The sequence below is a fragment of the Octopus sinensis genome, linkage group LG4 (assembly GCF_006345805.1).
Source record: "Octopus sinensis linkage group LG4, ASM634580v1, whole genome shotgun sequence".
In the NCBI taxonomy this organism is placed as follows: domain Eukaryota; kingdom Metazoa; phylum Mollusca; class Cephalopoda; order Octopoda; family Octopodidae; genus Octopus; species Octopus sinensis.
Genome location: NC_043000.1, coordinates 17,674,894 through 17,695,896, shown reverse-complemented (window position 1 = coordinate 17,695,896; position 21,003 = coordinate 17,674,894). Strand labels below are relative to the sequence as shown.

At 39.4% G+C, this 21,003-nt stretch overlaps 1 protein-coding gene and 1 non-coding gene across 2 annotated transcripts in view; one reads left to right on the top strand and one right to left on the bottom strand.

Moving 5' to 3' along the window:
• Positions 1-1,384: 1,384 nt before the first annotated feature.
• Positions 1,385-21,003, bottom strand: part of LOC118762843 — a 119,553-nt gene continuing 99,934 nt past the window's right edge. The window contains exons 2-5 of the mRNA XM_036501703.1: positions 18,091-18,227; positions 13,240-13,284; positions 4,423-4,589; positions 1,385-1,498 (exon numbers count right to left, since the gene is read on the bottom strand). Coding sequence (XP_036357596.1) covers positions 1,385-1,498; positions 4,423-4,589; positions 13,240-13,284; positions 18,091-18,157 — 393 coding nt within the window. The 5' untranslated portion in view covers positions 18,158-18,227. The remainder of the gene's footprint in view (positions 1,499-4,422; positions 4,590-13,239; positions 13,285-18,090; positions 18,228-21,003) is intronic.
• Positions 12,395-12,513, top strand: LOC115211214. Its single transcript, XR_003881535.1, has one exon. It is a non-coding gene; the product is annotated as a 5S ribosomal RNA (ribosomal RNA).

The window sequence follows — 21,003 nt, the reverse complement described above, 5'->3', positions numbered from 1 at the left end:
ACTATGCTATCTTTTCTCCCTGGACTTCTAAATAAACCAAAGTACTGTACAACATAATGTCCTCTCCAGAAATGCAGCCAAACGCATACAAACTGCCGACTCAAACTCCCAAACAATAAGAGCAGCTTGCTAAATGCCTTATACATTTGATCTTCTTCCACCTATTACCTGAAACCAGTGGTTTTCAACTGGGGTCCATATGGCCCCTGAAAGTCCATTAAAGATTTTGTGGAGTCCATGCAGCAAAATAGTAAATTGGGGATCCACAATAGCATTTTAAGGGCCCCTGAAAAAATTTTGCTTTAGATATATGTATTGCAAGAAACAGCAAGGTTTCTTTCTCTGACATTTTACATAATTCAACCTACATAAGTTAATGGGTGAAAAACCAAATAGGAACTTTGAAAGAAGTTTCTATAAAACTAATTTTTAAGCATCAAATGGTTACGGGGGTTCACTAGGATAAAATAGTAATCTGAGGGTTCCATACATGAAAAAAATGGTTGAGAACCCCTGCCTTAAACCATAAAAAATATTTTAATGACATAGCTCTTGCTTCTAGAGTGGTCAGAACAATAAAGAATCACTATCAAGGATAACCAAAGATCATCTAAAAGCTACTTGTAAAATATCCTGGTCCTTATCTGATATCAAAATTCAGAAGCCTTCAACATAATATTTTGGTTTTATATTTCTCAACAGGACATAAACATCATAATGAGCTCTCCCTACAAATATTTTATGTGATATATAATCTGACAATTTTAAACAGTAGGTGCAAGTGTGGCCTGGGGTTCAATCCCGCTGCACAGCACCTTAAGCAAATGGCTTCTACTATACAGCCCTGTGATGATCAAAACCTTGTGAGTGGATTTAGTAGACAGATACTTGAAGAAGCCTGTTGCATATATATATATATATAATATATAATATAAATTTATATTTTATATATTTATATTGTGAAATTTGATTTAATACTAAATTAAATTTTTCCCTGTAAGTTTGGAGTTATACTCCCTAATATTATTATTTTTTTTTTTCTTCTTTCAAATTTGCTTCCATTTCTTGCCGAGTGTCTTCCCGACTCCTAGGGCAAAGAAATTCATAGTATACATTGGTAGGCCATTAAACTAAACTCAATAATTCGTTCATTTTTTTTTTTTTTAAGTTAAATTAAAATACATGGGTAGTAATAGTTCTCACATTGACATGTAATAGTTCTTACATCACGTTAATATTATTATTATTATTATATATACCAAGCTTTGCAAAAGTCCTGTTACACTCATTACAACGCTCTCGACAAAGGACACGGTGAGAGTTTTGATGTAGTTAGACATGTTTTTATTGTTTTAACATATAAATATGTGTTTAGATATTAATATTAATCACTGTGGCTGCCCTTGGTGGTGAGCACGCACTCCAGGCTTAACCTGAACACTGCACACGTGTTGCAGATGAAGGTTTTCCTCGTGCTGGCCGACACACATTGACGGAGGACTTTTAGCTGAATGAACTGACCCCAACACTTTTTCTTTTCTTTCTTTCTTTTTAAACCTGGTACTTATTCTATTGGTCTCTCTGCCAAACTGCTAAGTTGTAGGGACATAAACACACCAACACTAGTTGTCAAGTGGTGTTAGGGACAAACACAGACCCAAACACACACACACATGACAGGCTTCTTTCAGTTTCCATCTACCAAATCCACTCACAAGGTTTTGGCAGCCCAAGGTCATTGAAGATGTTTGCCAAAGGTGCCACACAGTGGGACTGAACCAGGAACCATCTGGTTGGGAAGCAGGCTTCTTACCATGCAGCCACACCTGCACATTATATATATATATCACGTGATCACGTGACCGACCAGACCATCAGATGTTATTACACATCGCTGGTCACAATGTGTTCGCATTGTTTTAGCCTTCGAATGACGCCACCCCGCTGGCTAAGCGAGCAGGCCAACAGAAGAAAGAGTGAGAGAAAAAATGGTGAAAGAGTACAGCAGGGATCACCACCCCCTGTCGGAGCCTCGTGGAGCTTTTAGGTGTTTTCGCTCAATAAACACTCACAACGCCCGGTCTGGGAATCGAAACCGCGATCCTGCAGCCGCGAGTCCGCTGCCCTAACCACTAGGCCATTGCGCCTCCACACACACACATATATATATATGGTGCCCCAGCATGGCCGCGGCCTTCGGGCTAAAACATTTTTAAGGATTTTTTTAAGGATATATATATATATATATATAATATATATATATATATATATATATATATATTATAAATATATATATATATAAATATATATATATATATATATATATATATATATATATATATATATATATATATATAGTGTGTGTGTGTGTGTGTGGTGTGTGTGTGTGGAGGTGCAATGGCCTTGTGGTTATATATATATATATATATATATATATATAAATATATATATATATATATTATATATATATATATATATGTGTGTGTGTGTGTGTGGAGGCGCAATGGCCTAGTGGTTATATATATATATATATATATATACTCCTCATATATTTGTATGCATGTGTGCATACATACATACATATATGTGTGTACATGTGTGTGTATGCATCTGTGTGTGTTTGTGTGACTGTTTGTACCCTTGTCTTGACAGCATAAGATGGTTGTAAAACGTGCATCACTGTCATACAAGCAATGCCATTTGTTTCCAGTCTTCTACAGGAAAATATTATCATACTTGGATACAGGTGAGGACAAGCAACAGGAAGTGTATCCAGCTGAAGAAAATCTGCCTCAACAAATTCTATCTAAACCCGGCAAGCTTAGATAAGTAGATGTTAAATGATGATGGTGATGATGATAATAATGATGTGGGGGGAATGTTGCTAGTGTATATAACATTATACTTTTTGGAATGTAATTAGATCCCTATATGTTCTAAGTGTAAAATTTCCCCCATGTCTGCATTACCTTTCATCTTTCCAAAGTTTATATAACAGTCTGTGAGTGGGTCAATGTAATGGTCTATACCCAAGAAGGCAGTGCCAGAGTATGAATGACTACAGACTAAGGATTCTTTTCAATAAAGGGTAAAGATCCTCTCCAGTCATAAATGACCATGGGATCGAACCCAGAAAGTTACCCTCCAAGGCATAAGTCCAGGCAGTTGTTTATGGAAGACCAGCAGTCACCCATGCATATCAGCCTCCCCTCTCTATGCCACTGATGTTATCCAAGGGAAAAGCAAAAGCCAACACAGCTCGGCACCAGTGATGTTGCAACTCATTTCTGTCGCTGAGTGAAATGGAGCAACATGAAATAAAGTATCTTGCTCAAGAACACAACACAGCCCGGTCTGGGAATCAAACTTACTACCTCGTTATTATTAACCTGACACTCTAACCTCTGAGCTATGTACCTTCACACTTTTCAATAGAAATATATAAAAATATCACCATCTGGATCTTTGTCATCATTACCGTTGTCATCATTGTTAGATCACAGGCCAAAAATGAAGCTTCTATATAGTTGCTTCAACTGCTAGAAATGACAACCAAATCACCCTCAAATTACAGCATGGCATCTTGAAACAGGACACATTGAATGCTTGCTGTGGTTTTGGATATATTATTTCTTTAAACAAGAAAGGGCAATGATCACAGCTGGAATATCTTTGATTACACTGGTCAACAAAATTCAATATATTATACTCATTATGAATGCAAACCAACATTTTTGGACTTATTTTTCATGCTGATTTCAAAACTTCACTCCATTTGTATGCAACATGTATCAGTTTTTCAGAAGACACATGCAAATATTTACATACTCTTTTACTTGTTTCAGTCATTTGACTGTGGCCATGCTGGAGCACCGCCTTGAGTCGAGCAAATCGATCCCAGGACTTATTCTTTGTAAGCCTAGTACTTATTCTATCGGTCTCTTTTGCCGAACTGCTAAGTTATGGGGACGTAAACACACCACCATCGGTTGTCAAGTGATGTTGGTGGGGACAAACACAAACACACAAACATATACACACACATATACATATATACATACATATACACAACAGGCTTCTTTTAGTTTCCATCTACCAAATCCACTCACAAGGCTTTGGTCGGCCTGAGGCCATAGTAGAAGACACTTGCCCAAGGTGCCATGCAGTGGGACTGAACCCGGAACCATGTGGTTCGAAAGCAAGCTACTTACCACACAGCCACTCTTATGCCTTTTTCACAATATTTGTATATACTTGTATTTATATGAAATCATTAACATAATAAATAAGGACATATTATTTTTAGAAAGTAAATGAGTTTATTGAGTTAAAAATCATCACCATCATTCTACATAGAGTGAACACACAAAAAATGGGTCAGGCAAAACAGATAAAGTTAGAACAACAGTGTTAGAAACATATTGATTTGGATTTCCTGCAGTGTTCCTTATCTGACTGATCGCAGTAATGTGTCCAGCAGTAGTCAGCTAGTATACTGTCATTCCAGAAGCCTTGGTACCATTTCTCCATAGCACTAATATCCTGGTGAAATCTTTCACCATGTTCATCAGACACTGCTCCAAGGTTATCTGCAAAGAAATCCAGATGGGAGTCCAAGAAGTGAACTTTCAGTGACATGTGACAACCCAATGCTGAGTAACATTTCAGAAGATTCTTGATGTCATCCTTATGGCCTTCTTGTTTCCCAAGAAATTCTCACAGATCCAATTGAAAGCATTCCAGGCAGGCAGTTCCAGTTCATCTAGTGCTGTCTTGAAGTTGTCATATTTGAGTATTTCTCTAATTTGGGGTCTGACAAAGATACCCTCTTTCAACTTCGCCTGTGTGATTTTGGGAAACTTTTCTACAATATACTCAAACCCTTTGGAATTTCTCTTCCCTAGTGTCTTTATAAACTTTCATCAGTCCAAACTTTATGTTCAAAGGAAGCAACAGGACATTACATGGATCTACAAGAGATGTATTCTTGAAGCTAGACAGTCCAGGCTGGTATGATATTCTTGTCTGCCAGTTTGATTCCGAGTAATGTCATGCAGTTGCCTAACTACCCAATAGACACAAGAAACAACAGTATTTTGTGAAACCTGACTGCATTCCCGTTAATGTTCCAATGACTTGTAAATCTCCACATATTTTCCGTGAGCGTCTTTCATAGGCAATGGCATGAAATAAAAGTTCCATATTCTCATATGATTCATGAAGATAAATGGAGTGTGCAATAAGAATGGAGGGCTTCAAATTACCATTATGGAGAAGTACAGCTTTTAAACTTCGTTTTGGAGAGTCAATAAACAAACATCACCCTGCAGGATCATGATTTCGTGATCAACATTTGAAAAGTCCATCGATGTTACTGCAAAAGTAAAGCAAGCCTTCAACAGAACACATTTCTAGAACCATTGGAGATGCAATGGCCCAGTGGTTAGGGCAGCGGACTCGCGGTTGTAGGATCGCAGTTTCGATTCCCAGACCGGGCGTTGTGAGTGTTTATTGATTGAAAACACCTAAAAGCTCCACGAGCCTCCAGCAGGGGATGGTGGTGATCCCTGCTGTACTCTTTCACCACAACTTTCTCTCACTCTTACTTCCTGTTTCTGTTGTACCTGTATTTCAAGGGGCCGGCCTTGTACTCTCTGTGTCACGCTGAATATTCCCGAGAACTACGTTAAGGGTACACGTGTCTGTGGAATGCTCAGCCACTTACACGTTAATTTCACGAGCAGGCTGTTCCGTTGATCGGATCAACCGGAACCCTTGTCGTCGTAACCGATGGAGTGCTTCCATCCATCTAGAACCATATTTCTCTGCCAAAAATAAGTTATACGAACACTGTGCTCTAGCTGATACTTCTTCAGTCTTGATGCCAACAGTTCTGCTTTATCTTTTGAGATGGACAGGTCTTTGACAAGGTCACATAGTTCAGCTTGGAAAAATTTCTGAGGTTACGCAAGGGTAAAAAGGTTGAGAAACACTGCCTTAAAGGGTTTAGTCAAACAAATGAACCCTAGTACTTGTGTGTTTTTAAAGCTTGTGTGTTCCATATATTTACGACGGAGCACCAAGATACGTGGTGCAGTGCTGTACTTGAGAAAACCCATTCATCACGACAGAGTTGAGATCCTAAAACCAAATGCCACATAAAAGCACTGGTGTGGGTGCTGGTGCCATGTAAAAAAGCACTAGTGATGGTTCCACCCAGGACACTCTATATAGTAGTTGGCATTAGGAATGGCATCCAGCCTGAGAAATCTTGCCAAAACAGACAATTGGAGTCTGGTGCAGCTCTCTGGCTGCTAGCCCCTGTCAAACCATCCAACCCATGTGGCCATGCTGGAGCACTGCTTTGAGTTGAGCAAATCGATCCCAGGACTTATTCTTTGTAAGCCTAGTACTTATTCTATCGTTCTCTTGGAAAATAGTTGTTAAATGATGATGATGATGATGATGATGATGATGATGATAATGATGATAATGATAACGATGACGACGACGATGATGACAATGATGACAATGATGATGATGAAACTTATTCTATTGGTCTCTTTTGTCAAGCTGCTAAGTTATGGGACATAAAGAAACCCACATTGGTTGTCAAGCAACTTTGGTAATGGTGGTGGTGGTGGTGGTGGTGGTGGTGGTGGTGTGGTGGTGGTAGTGGTGGTGGTGGTAATTGGAGGGACAAAGACACACACACACATGCATGCACACACACACACATACACACACATACACATACACACATGTGCACACAAACACATATATTACAGGCTTCCACAGTTTCCAATCATCTAAATTCACTTGAAAGGCATTGTTTGGCTTGGGGGCCATATTTAGAAGACACATAACCAACGTGCCACACAGTGGGACTGAACCTGAAACCACATGGTTGCAAAACAAGATTCTTAACCACACAAGTCAAAATTCTTACATAAACCATCGACCCAGCAAAAAAAAAAAAAATGAAAAATCAAAGCCATACTCAGCTGGATTTGAACCCAGAATGTAAAGAGGTGTATCTAAATACCAAAAGGTATTTTGCTAGTCAGTCTCAGACAATAATGAAATAATAAATGCTCCATTTCTTTGTCTCTTTCCTCTTCCCTACCATCAACGATTCCCCCCATGACCTCCTCTACCAACACACCAAGCACTATATCATATTCTCTAAAACAGTTTTCATCTGTTCACCAGATCGTATAACAAACAACATAGTTGAAATATCGCTGACAACTTCACCCTATATGTGGTGATGGTGGTGGTAGTGGTGGCGGTGATGGTGGTGGTGGTGGTGGTGGTGGCATTGGTTTAGCTGGTGGTGACAATGATGTGACTAGGCTGGAGGTTGAGATGATGATGATGATGATGATGGTAGTGATGATAATGGTAATGGTAATGGTGGTAATGGTGGGGTTAGGGTAGGGAGAGGAGATGCCAATGATGATGGTGGTGTTGGTGGTGGTGGTAGTGGTGGTGGGGGATGATGGCAACAAGAGTAGTGGAGGTGGTGATGGTGGTGATGGTGGTATTGGTTGCGATGTTAGTGATGATGATGGCTGTCAGAGTGCAGGTGGAAACAATGATGGTAGTAGCGTGAGGGCAATGGTGTTGGATGTCATGGTGGGGTTGGCGTTGGTAACAATGCCTAACAATGCCAATAGTGATATTGGTAACAGTAATGGATGGTCATGATGGTGATGATGATGATGATGATGATGTTGGTGGTGGTGGTGCCAGTGGTGATGGGCGGTGACAATTAATGGCTGGAGAGAGATAGTAATTAATATATGTTCCTGGGATGGCAGAGAGCTGGCAGAATTGTTAGCATGCCAGGCGAAATGCTTAGCGGTATTTCACCTGCTGCTACGTTCTGAGTTCAAACTCCGCCGAAGTCGACTTTGTCTTTCATCCTTTTGGGGTCGATAAATTAAGTACCAGTTACACACTGTGGTCGATGCAATCGACTTAATCCCTTTGTCTGCCCTTGTTTGTCCCCTCTATGTTTAGCCCCTTGTGGGTAGTAAAGAAATAGGTATTTCGTCTGCCGTTACGTTCTAGGTTGAAATTCCGCAGAGGTTGACTTTGCTTTTCATCCTTTCGGGGTCGATAAATTAAGTACCAGTTACGCACTGTGGTCGATGCAATCGACTTAATCCCTTTGTCTGTCCTTGTTTGTCCCCTTTATGTTTAGCCCCTTGCGGGCAATAAAGAAATAAGACTCATTAGCATGCTGGGCAAATGCTTAGCGGCATCATCATGTCCTGAGTTCAAATTCCACCGAGGTCAACTTTTCCATCATTTTGGGGTCGATAAAACAAGAACCATTGTGCACTGGAGTCGATATAACTGACTTGCCCTGCTTTTGGAATTGCTGGAATTGTGCCAAAATTTTAAATCAATATATATTCTAGGTGCTGGTGGTATTGATAGTGGCTTTAAGATGGCCTAATATCATAGGTCATTAACTGTTAGGGGTAGTTAAAGTGGTGTGATGATGGTGAGGGTGATGATGGTGATGGTGATGGTGATGATGATTTCGTTGGTGATACAATAAAGCAGTGAGTTGGCCGAACCATTACCACACCAAACAAAATGCTTAGCAATATTTCTTCTGTTTCTTTATGTTCTGAGTTCAAATACCACTGAGGCTAACTTTGCCTTTCATCCTTCCTGGGTCGATAGCATAAGTAGGAGTTCAGCACTGGGGGTTGATGTAACTGTCTTCCCCTCCCCTCAAAATTGCCAGCCTTCTGCCAAAATTCAAAAGAATATTGTTAATTAGTGGTGCTGTTTGTGATGATAATGGTAGTAGAGGTAATCATGAATATGGCGCTAACGGTACTGATGGTAGTCGTGACCACCTAGAAGTCAGAAGTTACTTTGGCTCAAGGTTATGCGGTAGTTGCCATAGTTAATCTAGCAATGTGTTTTGACTGCATCAGCAATCATCACGACCTAGAAAATACATGAATGCCACAACATCAGGTAGTGATTATCTGTTGGGTTGATTATAAAAGATCAAGCCTATAAAGAGGAAAACTCTTTAATTATTGTAATTTTTGGAATATATCATCATCATCATCATTATCATCATCATTATCACCACCACTATCGTTGTCATCATTTTAATGTCCATTTTTCATACTTTCATGAGTTAGACAAAATATTTTGAGGTATACTTTCTAAGGTTTGGTGCCTTTCCTATTTCCAAGCAAGGGAATATTTCCCATGGCCAGATATGGCTTTCTTGACAGAATGGAAATTAACAACATTACTTGTATGACAGTGGTGCTCGTTTACAACCATTGTGTGATGCCAAAGCAAGGGTACACACACATGCATATCACTCATGCATGTACACACACACACACACACACACACACACAGGTATGCAACAGGCTTCTTTCAGTTTCCATGTACCAAATCCACTAACAAGGCGTTGGTTGGCCCAGGTCTATAATAGAAGCCCCTTGCCTAAAGTGCCACACAATGGGACTGAAGCCAAGGCCAAATGGTTGGGAAGCAAACTTCTTAACCATACAGCCAAACCTGCGCTTGAGAACAAAAAAATATAGGGAGTGGAAAATTCTTGAGCATAACTGATACACATTTTGTGAAACCGAGAACAATAAAAGATACAGTAAACCCTGACTGGATTTCAACTTTAAATACAGAGAGACAAAAATAAATATTGAAACTTAGTGTAACACACATCCATTTCTTTCAGAACACTACTGTAGACACATTGATATATCTTTATATATAAAAGTGAAGTTGTATGTCTGTCTCCTACGATTTAGATTCCTAACTACTCCCACATTTTGCGGTGCAGTTTAACCAAAAGCGGGTATCTTATAGTCGTGATTCATATCGAGCCCTTCTGGATATTAGCGCGCGTCTACGATGAGTCTACGATTTAAAAAAAATTTGCCATCAATTTTTCCCATTTTTAATGCATTTTTGGCATATATAAGGGAAGTAACTCTCTAAAAGTTTATTATTAAATCTCAGAACGTAAAAAGCTACAGTAACACCCCGCTTTGTGGTTAGCCATATTGAGATGGCTACTATACTTTACATCTCTAAAAATGCTTATATAGTTATTTCCCTTACAAACCCGAGCAACGCCGGGCGATACTGCTAGTCTGTAAATATATTAGTATGTAGTAATATGGAGGAAAAGAGTTGTATTTCAATTTGAATAAAAAGCTTTAGCTGCTTCGAAATTATTAACCCTTTAACATTTAAACTGGCCATATCTGGCTCAAATATTCTGTTTGTTTTATGTTTAAACTGACCAGATCTGGCTTCTCACACCTACCCTACAAAGTCAGTCTTAGAATAAACACTCGTATCATTCAAATCTCAAAGCCAAGAGATAATGCATAATTAATTCAAAACAATGTGAATAAGTAAGACAGAGTAATCTGAATGTTAAAGATCTAAAGAATGGGAAATGAATTGTAATATTTTACCATTATTAATGAAGCAGAAATCTCTTTTAGGATCTTTTCGGCTTGAACGGCAGTTTTTTCTAGCAGTGTCATATGAAATTGTCACCCATAATTATGACCCTAGTATCGATCTATTGCATTTCAATCTGTTTTAGGGTTAGGGTTAGGGTTAGGGGTGGGGGGGAAGGGTATCTTTTTTTCTTCAGAAATGTAAATAAACCCAATCTGTTTCTTAAACGAGGGACATATTCATACGGCACAGAATGTTTTCACCTCAATAGACGGTCATTGATTGGTTGAAATTGCAGAAATTGAAGAGAAAAAACAACAAATATCTTACAAGCTATAGAATTTTCTCAATAAAGCCAAGAGAAAAAGATGTTTTATAAACACATACTACCAGTATATGAAGTTTAAAAGTGCTTAGTTATGTGGAAATTATTTTAAAAAACTGCCGTTCAAACCGAAAAGATCCCTCTTTTATACTAGGCATAATACTATGAGAACAGATTTTTTTCCCCATTCTCTTCCTTCTCCTTGGATAGAAGATATTTAAATGAGATGAATGTTTCCATTGGCATAGGGGAAAAAATGTTTACCCTTGTTTTATCTATCTCATTCTCTGGACCACTGTTTGTACTGTTGTTATTAAGCAGAGAAATACTGCATGACCAATCCTTTTCAAAGAATAGTAATGGTCTCAGATAACAGTAAGAGTTCTACAGGCAGGTGTGTAACATTTACTTGGAGGATGGCTTAAAGGCTGGCTTCTCCATTCCTCACAACTCAGCCATTTCCAAGTGTTTTTTTTACTAGTATGCCAGTTTATTTTGACTCACTACACTATGAGTTTAAATTCCTTTCAGGATTATTAAAAAAAAAAGCACTAATTTAGCTTGATTAATTGATGAAACCATTAGAGTGTTGAGCAACATTCCTTCAGGTATCTGTTTCAGCTCTTTGCATTTTGACAGCAAAACCTGCACCAATATCAATGCCAAGCCATATGCTGTATCAACCCAAGTCGGTAGCCTTTCCCTTGGATTGATATCAGTGGTACAGAGAGAAGAAACTTGCATGTATAGGCAACTGCCAAGTCTCTTCTCTCTATACAAAACTGTTAGAGAGCTGAGTCAGATGCTCAGTAGTATCTCTTCCAGCTCTTTGACAAGAAAGCCTGCAATGACACTGGTGTCGAGTAGCATCAGTCAAAGTCAGCAGCCTTTGACTTAGATAAACATCAGTGGCAGGACGAAGAAGGCTTGTATATATTGGCAACTACCCATCTTCCTTTAAAAATTTACCTATGCTTACATATAGAAGTGCAAGGGCATGATGAATCTTAACCACATATAGGTGTATGCAGGACCTGTGTATGCCTGTACAGTTTATTTCAGACTGGATACACCAATCTGTAGCAATGCCAGACCAGATATGCCAGGAAATTGTCCATATTCCTTTATTTGAAATTCATTTGTAAAATGCTGTGCAAATCTCTCTTACTGGAGTTCAAATTGTCTTTGGGCCACTGTCATTCTCACATTGTTCTCTAAAGAATGTGAAGTTGAACATTTTACACTCATTAACTAGGTGACCTAATTAACAGTGGAGAAGGAAGTTCTAAAAGCATAGTTGCTAGAATAAACACAGGATGGATAATGTTCAGAAAGCTGTTACAACTGTGGGCCATGAAAGGTTTCTCTCACAGAGTGAAAGGCTGACTGTTTGATGCTTGAGTACAAACAGTGATGCAACTTAGTAGTGAAATATGGGCTGTGCATGCAGAGGATATGTGAGAACTAGAAACAGATGAAGAAAGCATGCTTTGCTGGATGTGCAGTGTCAGTATGCTTATGCAACAAAGTGCAAACATTTAGAGAGGAAAAAACTGAGCATGAGAGTTATCAGATGTAGTATACAATGCTTACGGCCATATCATGTTGAAAGCACCGGTTCTTGTTCGATCACCGAAGTTAAGCAACATCGAGCCTAGTTAGTACTTAGATGGGTGATCGCTTGGGAAGCCTAGGTGCTGTTAGCGTGAAAAAGGCGGCGAGCTGGCAGAATCGTTAGCACGCCGGGTGAAATGCTTAGTGGTATTTCGTCTGTCGCTACGTTCTGAGTTCAAATTCCACTGAGGTTGACTTTGCCTTTCATGCTTTCGAGGTCGATTAAATAAGTACCAGTTATGCACTGGGGTCGATATAATCGACTTAATCCGTTTGTATGTAGCCCCTTGTGGGCAGTAAAGAAATAAGATGTAGTATACAAAAGAGAAGACTGTGCTGGTATGGTCATGCACGTGTATGGATAAAAACAGCTGCTTAAAGAAGAGATGGTTTGTAAATGTGGATGGGACTTGTGGAAGAGAGAGAGCAGGAAAACATGAGACGAAGTAGTGAAGACTCACCTCAGAATGTTGAGCCTCATGGAAGAGATGACAAAGAAATGAGATGTCTGCCAATTTAATATATTCAAGAAGAAACGTCCACACCAGCAAACACGAGGTCCTAAAAACATATAATTTTGTCTATGTTCCCACATTCAAGCCACCACTTCTTCATTCAACCTGTTAGATATATAGCAGCTAAATTTCCCCCACAAATTTCACTAACTAATATTTGTTTCTCTTATTGACCCAAGTCTGCTCCAGTTTGCAATGTTCCACTTCAATTTCCGCTCAACCGCAGTGTTACTCTCAAGAATCACTTTAATTAATAAGCAAAACAGCAATGAAAAATTAGAATTTCTGATGCTTGTATCCTACCAGTGGAACTTGGTTCTGAACTGTGACTGTTTCCTTTCAAGAAAGCTGTAAACTATTGAGGTGAAAAAGAGGAACAAAAATATTAGTAGAAAGTCTCATGGGAACTTCTTCCTTTGATTACTGTAATACAACACACACACATACACATCACCCACACCACACAAACACACACATGCATTTATAGACACATTTATATACAAATATTTGTATTTGCACACTTACATATATATGCACATACATATCTTTCAAAATGTATACCGACTCATATACATACAGATACATACTCTAACACATATACACAACTATACGAATACTCTTTTACTCTTTTACTTGTTTCAGTCATTTGACTGTGGCCATGCTGGAGCACTGCCTTTTAATCGACAACTCGACCCCGGGACTTATTCTTTTGTAAGCCCAGTACTTATTCTATCGGTCTCTTTTGCTGAACCGCTAAGTAACGGGGACATAAACACACCAGCATCGGTTGTCAAGCAATGCTAGGGGGACAAACACAGACACACAAACAGACACACGCATATATATATATATACATATATACGATGGCCTTCTTTCAGTTTCCGTCTACCAAATCCACTCACAAGGCTTTGGTCGGCCTGAGGCTATAGTAGAAGACACTTGCCCAGGATGCCACGCAGTGGGACTGAACCCAGAACCATGTGGTTGGTAGACAAGCTACTTACCATACAGCCACTCCTGCGCCTATGTATATATGTATGTATGTATGTGCATATGGTGTGTGTGTGTGTGTGTATATATATATAAATATATGTACATATTGCAGTAAATATGTATATGTGTGTGTCTCTGTGGCATTGGTTCAATTAATCCAATGAACTAGGACATATTGTGTAATGTTTAAAGAATATGTTCACACATAGACATTCTTTTCACTCAACAAGCTTTCCTTGGTCTGACTGTATTACAGTTGGACAAACTAAACTTCGCCTATGTAAATGTGTAAGTGTGTGTGTGTGTGTGTGTGTGTGTGGTGTGTGTGTGTGTGCATATGTGTGTGTGTGTGTGTAAAGGGGTACGCGTATGTCAGCATGTGTTTCATACATAGAATGTCTATGCATGTGTATAGTGGAAGTGTTTGTTTGTGTTTGAATATATATACTGGTGTGTTTGTGTGTGTGTGTGTGTGTGTGTGTGTGTGTGTGTGTGAGATGTTTCCTTGTGTTTCTGTATGAGTATGTATGCCTATGTGAAAGGGAGAGAGAAAAAGCAGGTGAGAGAGAAGAGAGAATATTTCATTTTATTGATCAAGAGCATGCAGTGCCCACAGCCTTGTTTTGGTATTTCAAAGATTAACAAAAAAAAAAAGAAAGAAAGAAAGGAAAAGGCAATCAGATAATTACTGAAATTGTAGGAAGGAAAAAGAAACAAATAAACCTGATAAATAAATGAATAAATTAAACCTCAGACAAGCTAGTATCACATAAGAGAAATAAGCTCAACAAAAGTAAGTTAGTCTTAACAAAAATAAGTGTGACTCAACAAAGATAAGTGAAGCTTAGTAAAGATAGACATGGCTCAGCAAAGATGAATCAAGCTCTGTACAGATAAAACAGGACTCACAAACTAAAAGTGAATCTTAGGAAAGATAATCAAGCTTCAACAAAGATATAATCAAGTCATGGCAAAGATAAATGAGCAACAGTACACCAGAAGTAACTAAATTCTTTATGATTGCTTGAAATATTGGGTCTCACTATCTCTAAGGATCTCTCTTGGCCAAACTAAGAAGGATCTTTAGGGAGACCTAACATCATTAACATAGCTAGAACCACAGCTCAGCAACTGGCTCTTCTCTTACTTAAGCCCTTCACTTTCTACAAAGCGTAGGCCACCAATGATTCTTCTGTTCTCAACTCTGGGCTGTTTTTCAGCTTCTCTCTAGTTGATCCCTGTTTTTTCAACTCTACCTCAGCATCCTGCATGTTTATGGAGGTGTGTGGCCAAGTGGTTAGAGTGTTGGACTCATGATCATAAGATTGTGGTTTCGATTCTTGGCCCAAGCTACATGTTGTGTTCTTGAGCAAAATATTTCGTTTTATGTTGCTCAAGTCTGCTCAACTGGCAAAAATGCATAATCCAGTGATGAGTGGGGAATATATGTATGCCATGGAAACCAGGAAACCAGCCTTTATGAGTTGGTATGATTCAGGAAGGAAACTTTTATCCTGCATGTTTCCCTAAGAAAAGACCTTCTTTTCCCAGAATTTGTTGGGTTTGAATTGTTATCAACACCTCTGTAACTTTGCTTTTTTTTTCTAAATAAGGGTGTTGGCCCTATGAAAACCTATTTTTGCCTCTGGGAAGAGGTAATCCATATTAGTCTGGTCTCTATCCTTTGACCTGTTCAGCATAGGAGGCCCTACAAGGAGCTTATGCACCACTGACATAGCTCTCATGGTCATTGTGGTGCACAAGCCACCACATTGTAACAAGGACCAACTTTGTAATGGCAGAAACGTTAAGCACACCGGGCAAAATGCTTAGTGGTATTTCGTCTGACACTACGTTCTCAGTTCAAATTCTGCTGAGGTCAACTTTCATCCTTTTGGGGTTGATTAAATAAGTACCAGTTATGCACTGGGGTCGATATAATTGACTTTATCCATTTGTCTGTACTTGTTTGTTTGTCCTCTCTGTGTTTAGCCCCTTGAGGGTAGTAAAGAAATAGGTATTTCATCTGCCGTTACGTTCTGAGTTCAAATTCTGCCACGGTCAACTTTGCCTTTCATCCTTTCGGGGTCGATAAATTAAGTAGCAGCTACGCACTGGGGTCGATGTAATCAACTTAATCCCTTTGTCTGTCCTTGTTTGTCCCCTCTATGTTTAGCCCCTTGTGGGTAATAAAGAAATAAGAAGATACTTCAGCCCCAACAATTATCATTATTCAGCCCCAACACCTCTACAAAACATAAATGAAGGTCTCAATGGAATATTACTTCCACATCTACAATAGGGCTCCAAAGCTGGCACAATTGATGCTGTTCATGTTCAACTGCGAGTCAACTACTGTTGAAAAGTACTGAACAGAAGGGAATTCTAGATGGTTAATAATTTAGCAAGGAAGAAAATAGGTATAGCAGTTAATCCTGGGGTGAAGAGTGACAGTGTTTCAGTGGTAGGAGAGAGAAAGACAGTTGTTTCCAGTAGGTTTAGGTGGAGGTGGTATGCAACCAACTATTTCTGAGAAACAGCAACTTTTCTAATAGCAGAAGAAATTGCAGAATAGAAAAACACATGTCCAGGACAGTGATTGAAGTGTGCTGCAGAGTTAGTCTTTGGTAATTAGATTTTTGTTGGATGCAGACTAGAATGTTTGTATTTGTAAGAGCAGTATCTTCTCAGATTTGGGAACAATACTCCATTCCAAGTATTATTCGGTCTTTTTAGAAAGTTAATGACTGTTTAGAGCTGATATATTCCCTGGATCTGAAGAACAAAGCAGGTCTTTAGGACTGTTTTTATTCTGTTTCCAATGTGAAATCATTGGATGACATTGTCAGTGATTATGTGGCTTTGTATTTTTAACAATGTTGAGTGTTTTAATTGCATGTTGCCTAAGCTCTAGAGAGGGCAAGAAACAAGATTTTCTTCTTGATGTATGCAGTGACCGTTTTGAGTTGAAGACAGAGATGACACTGATTTGTAGAAGCTTATGCTGAACATCAGCTGCATTAATTTCAGCAGCCTGAGAAGGCCAAAGAAGGTTATGAACAGTACCTCACTTCATCAAGCTAAGTAATAACATGAAAGGGCTTCTGTACAGTTGTTCACTCTGCTAGAAATAGCTGTAGCTGAAAGGCGGTGAGCTGGCAGAATCGTTAGCACGCTGGGCGAAATGCTTAGCGGAATTTCATCTACTGTTACGTTCTGAGTTCAAATTCCGTTGAGGTCGACTTTGCCTTTCATCCTTTCGCGGTCGATAAATAAAGTACCAGTTATGCACTGGAGTTGATGTAATCGACTTAATCCCTTTGTCTGTCCTTGTTTGTCCCCCTCTATGTTTTGCCCCTTGTGGGCAATAAAGAAATAAGAAATAGCTGTATTATTAAGTCTAATCATCATCAACGTTTAATGTCCGCTTTCCATACTAGCATGGGTTGGACAGTTCAACTGGGGTCTGGGAAGCCAGGAGGCTGCAACAAATTGGAACACTGCGTGAAGTACAAGTTTGAGAGTTCAATTCTGACCTAATATGTTTTGAAAACATGTACAGAAACTGAACAAACAGTACCATTGATAATGAACATGATGTTAACAGCACTAAGAAAAATTCATTCCATCAATATTCCAAAGTAAAACTAAACTTGTCTCCTAGTTTCCATGAAGTAAAACAAAGACTGATGATCCAAGTTAGCACAAGTTAAAACTAAGCTCCATATTTCTGGCCCATCATCATCATCATTTAGCGTCCGTTCTCCATGCTAGCATGGGTTGGACGGTTCAACTGGGGTCTGTGAAGCCAGAAGGCTGCACCAGGCCCAGTTTGATCTGGCAATGTTTCTACGGCTGGATGCCCTTCCTAACGCCAACCACTCCGTGAGTGTAGTGGGTGCTTTTTACGTGCTACCAGCACAGGTGCCAGACGAGTCTGGCAAATGGCCACTATCAGATGGTGCATTTTATGTGCCACCGGCACGGGGGCCAAGGGAGGCTGGCAACGGCCACAAACGGATGGTGCTTTAAAACCAAACCATACATGTATAACCCTAATCTTATACACTTAAGAGGTGAGTGAAGTGTTAACTTTGCCACAGCAGTTCATCTGATTAAAGACATGTGAGATTTAGCAATAATCACCAAAACACTACTTACCTTTAATACCTTTTAATTGAGCCATTAAAGAATTATCCATGTTCATCTGTTCAACATTATTATCCATATTGATTTAGTCTGGTCTGTGCTAGTCTGTTGCTGCATAGTTTGGCAGTCTGTTAGATATCAGTTTTTAACTGTAATATAGAAGTGATAGTCGAGATGCTGCTACACACACACACAAACATACTAGACTTCATAAAGGAAGATCATTCAGCTTATTGAGAAAGATTCTGTAACCCATACCCGACAACCACCAGCTACAAGATGTGCTGTTTCTTCTCTCTGTTACTTTTACTTCTACTTACAGTATCTTTCGAACAATAACCTGTACACTGGCTTCATATAGGCCCACCTCATCAAATTCACATCTTCCTTATTCCATTTTTCCTTATCATCTCTGCTCTGTCTTGCTTCTCAGACCCCTTGCATAGAACACTTCCCAATCATTCATCTTCAGAATTCCAATTCTGTAGAATCTTCTCCCTGGGTATGTTTCTTTCTTCTGCAGATGTATGTAACCTACAGATATTGAAACTGAACAAAATACTGCATCGGTCCTATCAGTCTGGTGGTGGTGGTGGTGGTGGTGGTGGTGGTGATGGGACTGCCCATCTCTACAGACTAATTAAAAACGATAGAAAAATAGTAAAGAACCTTTTCTCTAGTCTCTCTTGCTTCTGAATCAATTATTCCAGAGGCCAGAGCATTCGAAAGGAACTTTATAACATGGAACAAGGTCCCAATCTCTACAACAGAAAGGAATTCTTTCAAAATTTAAGGGATCTGTGAGGTATTTATTTTTTCAAGTCAGACTCCTCAGATATTCTTGGGCCTCTCTTAGCTCTCCAAGACTTTCTTATAGGCTTTGTTACCAGGTGGTTTCAGGTTCCAATTCACTGAGCAAGGTTAGCTGATGCTCTCTGAGTGAAATTCAGTAGACAGAAGTCTAATGTGTGTGTGAGAGAGAGAGTGTGCATGTGTGTGTGCGTGTGTGCCTGTGTTTGTATGTATATGTATTTGTTGTTTCAGCATATCTCCTCATCAACAGAATTTGAACTTAGATCTAATTGTTTGCTTCTCCTATAAACATTATGCCTTCTGGACCAATAGCATTTTCAGCAATTTCAATGTATGAAAAGCAGTGGAATAAAATTTTTTTTAAATGCCTCGGCATTATGAAGGGCATCCAACTATAGCATACTACCTAAATAAATCTTGTCCAAATTATACCAGTGTGGAAAAAGCAGATGTAAAAACTACAATAATGATGTATGATAAAAACGAACATAGGCGCAGGAGTGGCTGTGTGGTAAGTAGCTTGCTAACCAACCACATGGTTCCGGGTTCAGTCCCACTGCGTGGCATCTTGGGCAAGTGTCTTCTGCTATAGCCCTGGGCCGACCAATGCCTTGTGAGTGGATTTGGTAGACGGAAACTGAAAGAAGCCTGTCGTATATATGTATATATATATATATGTATGTGTGTGTGTGTGTTTGTGTGTCTGTGTTTGTCCCCCTAGCATTGCTTGACAACCGATGCTGGTGTGTTTACATCCCCGTCACTTAGCGGTTCGGCAAAAGAGACCGATAGAATAAGTACTGGGCTTACAAAGAATAAGTCCCAGGGTCGATTTGCACGACTAAAGGCGGTGCTCTAGCATGGCCGCAGTCAAATGACTGAAACAAGTAAAAGAGTAAAAGAGTATGGAAAACATGATACCAGGACACACTTTTATAAATTTTACACATAAGTACGATATTAAATTATATAGTTTTACATGAAATGCCATAAAAAGTTAGCTTGTAAGTGCTCCTTGCATTCAATATACTAATATGAACTTAACTATTATGTTTCATACAGATGGTATCATAGAATTATTTATTTTCTAAACAATCCTATTTTCCAACAGAAACTATTGTACAATCTTTTAATCTTTACTGATTTTCTCATCTCTACTTTGGCAACAGTCACATGGCTAGAGTTAGGTTAAAAATCAGCTCAGAAAAGACAAAAGTCATGCCAGTGAAGGAAGTGGTGGAAGCACTCCATCGGTTACGACGATGAGGGTTCCGGTTGATCCGAATCAACGGAACAGCCTGCTCGTGAAATTAACGTGTAAGTGGCTGAGCACTCCACAGACACATGCACCCTTAACGTAGTTCTCACGGATATTCAGCGTGACACAGAGAGTGACAAGGCCAGCCCCTTGAAATACAGGTACAACAGAAACAGGAAGTAAGAGTGAGAGAAAGTTGTGGTGAAAGAGTACAGCAGGGATCACCACCATCCCCTGCCGGAGCCTTGTGGAGCTTTTAGGTGTTTTCGCTCAATAAACACTCACAACGCCCGGTCTGGGAATCGAAACCACGATCCTATGACCGCGTGTCCGCTGCCCTAACCACTGGGCCATTGCGCCTCCACTAGTGAAGGAAGAAAACCTTATTGAAATACAAGTAAATAACACACATGCAGATGAAACTGAGAGGTACATCTGTTAGGGTAGCAACATTTCCAACAGGAGTGATGCAGAGCAAGACATGCTGAGCAGAATTGGAAAAGCAGGCTCTGTCTTTAGAAGGCTAAGAAACATCTGGCAATCTAATCAGATGACTCTAAGAAGCAAGATAGTTTTGTACAATTCTTTGGTGGTCCCCGTCACCATATATGCTACTTAAACAGGACTTTTCCATAAGTTCAATGTATTCCACTAGAAGTGCTTCTGAAAAGCTTCTTAACATCTCTTGGCAGAACAGAATAACCAATGAAGAAGTCTGTGGGGGAACTAAGCAGAAACCACTGTGTATAACAGTGAAAGATCGTTGTCTGAGGTTTCTTGGACATGTCTTTAAAATACCTATTTCTTTACTACTCACAAGGGGCTAAACACAGAGAGGACAAACAAAGACAGAC